This window comes from Oryx dammah, unplaced genomic scaffold, assembly GCF_014754425.2.
Source record: "Oryx dammah isolate SB20612 unplaced genomic scaffold, SCBI_Odam_1.1 HiC_scaffold_4, whole genome shotgun sequence".
NCBI lineage: Eukaryota > Metazoa > Chordata > Mammalia > Artiodactyla > Bovidae > Oryx > Oryx dammah.
In genome coordinates, this window is record NW_024070188.1 from 57976116 (window position 1) to 57982647 (window position 6532).

Below are 6532 nucleotides of genomic sequence, written 5' to 3' on the forward strand. Positions count from 1 at the left end.
TCACACTTGTCTGGTTTCAAAGCCTGAGGCCATCCCTCTATGCGGGGAACTTCAGAAATCTGGCTCTACACCAGCAAGCTTCAGAGCTTATACAAGGTGTTCATCCAAATTCATTAACTAGGTGGACAATAAGTAGGTATTTTGCAGGTAAATATCAATACTATATATGTAGATAGAAATATATAGTTATTTTCATATGTCTTCTATAGAAATTATTTTTAAAGAAATAAAAATTCCCAATATGCCAAACTGCCACAGACTAATGGAGAAATGTATCACCAGGTTAACTTTCTTCTTCATAGAACTTGGAATAAGTCTGATATTCTTTTCCATAATTTTAATTGTGGAATTTACCAGGATACAGGATGATGTAAGCTACTCTAGTCTTTTTTAAAAAAGAAATGATATGTAATATCTGCCAGGTCAACACTCCATGTGTACCAAGCATATTCTGAATGAACACCAGCATAGCACATACCAATAAAATGACAGAGAATGATGCTAATAAAATGTATTTGTGAGTATTTTTATGTGCAAGGCCCCATGCTAGGCAGTATCTCTCGTGTAATGATTAATGGTCCAGTGAGGCAATATTATTGTCCTTATTTTGCAGGTGAGTAATTCACTGGGAGCTTACAGATTTCATAAAGGGATTTTAGGAGGAGGAGGAATATGAAACAGACGGTCAGGACCTGTCAAAGACAAATTTACCTTCTCTAAATGCTTGTTTACAGTTGGCCATGTACTCAATGACCTGTTTGAAACACTTTGGGAAATGAATATATACTTTATCTTTTAAAAAATCTTCAATTTGATTCTTACATTACTTAGATTATTTGAGTGCAACACTCAAAATATCTCTCAATACTGTTTTTTTTTTGTATACTTTATAGTCTGCTAAATTTAAAAACATAAATCACTCTTCATGAATCTTTAAACATTTCAGTTAATATTCACACTCTTATTGACAGTGTACAATTAAACAAACTGATTCACCAAAATCCACAATTTATGGGAGTTTATATGGACAGCTTTACTTTTTTGACAAAAATTATGACTCTCCAAAAATGGGATTATTGACTTCAAGAACCAAGTTGAAAATCAGGCTGGAACTTCCATTGCACTGATCTCTTAAGATGGCAATATTATCATTACAAAAAAATCAGTTCCAACAAGTTCCTTGCTAATACATTTTTATTTTTATCTCTTCTTGAATGGAAACTTATTTGAATATTTCTCTTTGAGAAGGGAGTGGAATATGACACTTTTTTGAATGGACATTGTCTGGACTAGGAAAGTAGTGTTATATTGTGTTGTTACAACTGCTTTCTTTATGTTTACCATACTATCGTATGTCAAGTTCAAGTTCTTCTCGTGCATGGAACCAAAAGCTATGCCTACTGTGAATTCATTAGAAGACTATCTGGGAGCCATGAAATCCATGAGAGAATGGAGAACTCAGTTTGGAAATGAATACTTGAGTATTCTGGAATCTGGGAGGCATGAACTCCAACAACACCAAGAGCAGTCAGGTCACAGTCTCACCATATGAATAGAATGGAAACCCACATTTTTTTGTTTGTTTTCTACTAATGATTCTGCTAAAAATAATTGTCTTTTTCCCTTCTTTAAAGGTTCGGTTTCTAAAGAAAGACCTTCTGAAATTTTTAGTGTTTAGTTAAGGGGAAAGGCAGAAGGCCACTCTCTTCTTTGCAATTCCAACAAATTATATCTAGTCGGGATGAGAAATTTCCCAAAGCTAATTGAATTCCAGTTGAGAAGCAGATTCTGGACAACCAAAAGACTAAAGTACCTCTGCATGGAGGAATGGAAACTAGAATAAAGCTGCCAATAGGGAAAGACAAGGTGAGCCTTTCTTCTTGTTTGCTGAAAGGATGAGTTACTGGTTGTTTTTTTATTAAGAATATTAAAAACAGAGGCTACAAAGAGAAATAGGCTATAGGGGATTTAGTACTAAGTCTGCTGCTGCTGCTGCTGCTAAGTCGCTTCAGTCGTGTCCGACTCTGTGCGACCCCATAGATGGCAGCCCACCAGGATCCCCCGTCCCTGGGATTTTCCAGGCAAGAACACTGGAATGGGTTGCCATTTCCTTCTCCAATGCATGAAAGCGAAAAGGGAAAGGGAAGTCACTCAGTCGTGTCCGACTCTTAGTGACCCCATGGACTGCAGCCTACCAGGCTCCTCTGTCCATGGGATTTTCCAGGCAAGAGTACTGGAGTGGGGTGCCATCGCCTTCTCCGAGTACTAAGTCTAAAAGGTAGAATTATCTGAATCATAAACTTGTCCCAAGAGAAATGTGGTCTCAATAGTCATTTAAAATAGATGAAGACAAGGATGACTTATATCAACATTGTCAATGCTTAGTTGCTTAATTGCTTAGTCATGACCAACTCTTCGTGACCCACTGGACTATAGCATATTGCTCTAAAAATTCTGACTAATGAAGTATAGCAAAGACTGTAGATAAGAATAACTATTGGAAAAGAGATAAAGTTTAGCATTTTTTGAAGATAATAGGACTGTATAATGAAAATCCAAGCAAGTCAACTGAAAAACTAGAATAAATTTTACTATACACAAGCAATAATAATTATATAGAAAACACAATGACTTTAAAAAGATATATTCATAACAGGCAAGACACACACACAAAAAAGTATAAAACATCTAAGAATGTGTGGGAGCAAATGAAGAAAACCACAGAAACTTGCTATAAGGTATAGTCAGTCAGTCAGTTCAGTCCCTCAGTTGTGTCCGACTCTGTGACCCCATGACCGCAGCACACCAGGCCTCCCTGTCCATCACCAATTCCCAGAGTCCACCCAAACCCATGTCCATTGAGTCGATGATGCCATCCAACCATCTCATCCTCTGTCGTCCCCTTCTCCTCCTGCCTTCAGTCTTTCCCAGCATCAGGGTCTTTTCCAATGAGTCAGCTCTTCGCATGAGGTGGCCAAAGTATTGGAGTTTCAGCTTCAGCATCAGTCCTTCCAATGAATACCCAGGACTGATCTCCTTTAGGATGAACTGGTACAGAAAACTATCTAAATGCTTTTGTCCCCTTTTTAAAATTTAACAAAAATAGTTTCACAAGTAGAAAAGTCAAGATAGTTTCTGAAACCAGGAGTGATTAGGGGCAACTTTCTTACCATATACTAAATGAAAAAGGTTTTAAAACTGCTTTTAAAATCTATGAGAAAAAAATCTAGTCACATCAAGGAAACTAAATATACAGTCCTGAAAGAGATTGTAATAGATAGAAGGGTTTGTGAACAGAAATGTATATACAGGAACATGCATTTTTTAGTTTTATTTAAAATTAACTGCCTCACCCTAACTTACTCATGAGCATAAGTCACAATTATGAAACAAATAAATTCAAATCTGTGGTGCTGCTTAACAAGATACAAATTACATGAAGTCTAGATTAGAAACAGTTCAAATGCAAATTGATATTTATGGTTAAGAATGCTTGCCCACTTCTATTAGGGGATCTTACTTGAAACCACTATTTCTCCTTATTTTTCTTTTCTATATGCCATCGTAATAGACATGGGATATACTGTGTCCAATTATAGCTCTTTTTTACCTTATGTTTAGCTGCTCTGATGAATAACTGCTTCTTTTTCAGTGTAGCTTGGCACCCAACAAGTGAATATGCTTTATTTCCTACAGCCTGTATTTTGAGTCCTATCACACAAGGCATGACCTTGAAATATGATGAAATCCTTTCCGACGTTTTTGTGAGCTCCCGTAACAGGTGCTGTGTGCTTAGTTGCTCAGTTATGTCCAACTCTTTGCAGCCCCATGGTCTTTAGCCCACCAGGCTCCTCTGTCCATGGGCAAGAATACTGGAGTAGGTTGCCATGTCCTCCGATCTTCCCAACCCAGGGATCAGACCAAGGTCTCCTGCATTGCAGGCAGATTCTTTACCATCTGAGCCACTAGGGAAGACCAGGTAACAGGCATTTAATTTAAGCTGTTCAAAAAAAAAAAAAAAAAGGAATCAAAATGAACTAAGTGGTCAACAATGGGAAAATGGTTAAAAAAAATTTTGTGCATCCATACAATTTAACATTTTGCAGTCATTACAAAATGATGTTTTTAAGAACTTTGAATGATATGGTTCTTAAGTGAGCTATGAATGATATTTTGATTTTTATTTTGTTTCTATATATTATTATTTTTTAATATATATTATTTTTATTTTCCTCTATTTTCCAAATTTCCTACAACTATGAAAATCAGAAAAAAAAAACATTAAAAAATGTAAACATCAATAGATTTAAAAATCAGAATATGCATTAATAATTAGTAATAAATAGCAGGTTATGTGTAAGCAATAGTAATATTTAATGTACACTTTTAGTTGACATTAAAAAAAAGGCATATATATCCAAGCAAATGAATGACAAAGTCCTTCTAATTGCCATCTCCAAATGTAGCCTCTTAGTTTCCACCACTGAACAACTGAGTAAGGTACCACTGCCAGTTTCATGGCAGTTCATGTAAGGGTAGGAAGTGTTCTTTAAAATTTTAAATTCTTAATTTCTGGACTTGTAAAGCTTCAATATACATAATATGAATGGCAAATAAAAAGCAAGATGTAAGCATCATATCTCACTGTACAATCTTTGAACTAAATATTTCATAAAAGTCCCTACAGTTGGCACATGTGGTTGATATTATGCATGTTCATAAATATGATCATCAACTATTTTGTAAAACACTCGAAATCAGTCCTGAATATTCATTGGAATGACTGATGCTGAAGCTGAAATTCTGATAATTTGGCCATCTGATATGAAGAACTGACTCACTAGAAAAGACCCTGATGCTGGGAAAGATTGAAGGCAGGAGGAGAAGGGGACAATAGAGGATGATAGTTGGATGGCATCACTGACTTGATGGACACGAGTTTGAGTAAGCTCCAGGAGTTGGTGATGGACAGGGAAGCCTGGCGTGCTGCAGTCCATGGAGTCGCAAAGAGCTGGACATAACTGAGTGACTGAACTGACTGACTGAAAGCATAATAATTCTATGGATTTATTCTGAAAATAATTTACTCCTAGATGAATCTTTTTGGAAAATTTTACCAACTAGAATTATCTTTAGTGCTCTTCTGAACCAGGGGTAGAAAAATGCATAAACCATTGGATTAAAAGTAGAATTCAAGTAGCCAAACCAAATCAATGTATCGTTCAAAGTGGGTGGGATAGTATAGTCCAGGAAAGGGTCCATGACCATGCAGACAAAGAAAGGACACCAGCATGTTAAGAAAACTCCCACCACAATCCCTAAAGTCTTTGCAGCTTTCCTTTCTTTGCTTTGTGAAATTCCATTTCTCTCTTCCAACCCAATTTGAACCTTTTGCTTTGCATCATGAATTGATCTTGCCTGGCCTTTTGCTATGAAATATATTCTACAATAGATGCAGAGCATAATAGAGCCAGGTATATAGAAAGAAGTCATAAAGGCCAGAACCCCAGATGTTTTGCTGAAGAAGACAGAGCAACTCCCTATGCAGTGACTGTATTTATAATACATCTCTTCAGCTCCTTTGAAGTTTAGCTCCAGAAATATCATCCCAAATGCAAAAAGAGCAGGAATACTCCAACTGATGAAGATCATCAGAGAAATAACCAAGATGTTGATCTTGGTTTTGTATCTCAGTGGGTCACACACAGCATAGTAGCGGTCAATGGAAATGAAGGATAAGTGAAAAATGGATGCTGAACTCAGCATAATGTCAGTGCTGGTGTGAATTTTACAGAAGACTTCTCCAAAAGACCAGCAGTGCTCAATGGATCTCACCATGCTATAAGGCATGACCAGGCACCCCAGAAGAAAGTCCACAGTAGCCATGGACTGAATGAGCCAATTATTTAGGGTATGCAGTTGCTTGAAGTGTGATATGGAAATGATAACTAGCAGATTGCCAACCATTGTGGTCAGAATTATGAGCACCATTAAACTGTACAGGGAAGCCCGGATGTCATTTGACCAGCTGCTTTTCACACAGGATATATTAATTTTATTGTGGCAAAAGGACATCATTTCTAAGGACAATGCACTGGTTGTTATCTTTTCCTTAGTGCTTTGAGGAGTCTCTCTTCGAAATCCATGATCAGGTTAGAGTTCCTTCTCTTACTTCCATATATATATCCCAGAAACCTATGGGGGGAAAAAGGAAATTATCAACAATTTGATTCTTCTCACTTTTAATGCATTTACCTATTACTTCTTGCTGAAAAATAATTATTTTGGAAAGAGGTTTTATTTCCAAGTTCAGTTCAGTAAGTTCAGTTCCTATGTTTTTTTAACATCTACTTCATGTTAGTCACTGTGTTGGAAATGTAAAGCTGAATTATTAGTTTGAAATATATGATTCTGTAATAGCTAAATTGTGGGGAATGTGCAATATATTTTGCAGTATATGTTTAATGTATATTATGTGTATACTTGTACATTATAAAGATAAAAAGAGGAGGAGAGAGAGTTCAGAGGAACA

General features: G+C 36.4%; 1 protein-coding gene across 1 annotated transcript; it reads right to left on the minus strand.

The window, feature by feature from the left end:
- Window positions 1–5067: 5067 nt before the first annotated feature.
- On the minus strand, window positions 5068–6326 carry TAAR1 (trace amine associated receptor 1). The gene has a single exon (XM_040239246.1). The coding sequence runs from the start codon at window positions 6076–6078 to the stop codon at window positions 5068–5070; it is 1011 nt and encodes a 336-aa protein (XP_040095180.1). The 5' UTR covers window positions 6079–6326.
- Between the last annotated feature and the right edge of the window lie 206 nt (window positions 6327–6532).

What these genes read in the sequence shown, in the direction of transcription:
- TAAR1 (XM_040239246.1), bottom strand. Translation starts at nt 6,078, where the DNA reads ATGATGTCCTTTTGCCACAATAAAATTAATATATCCTGTGTGAAAAGC.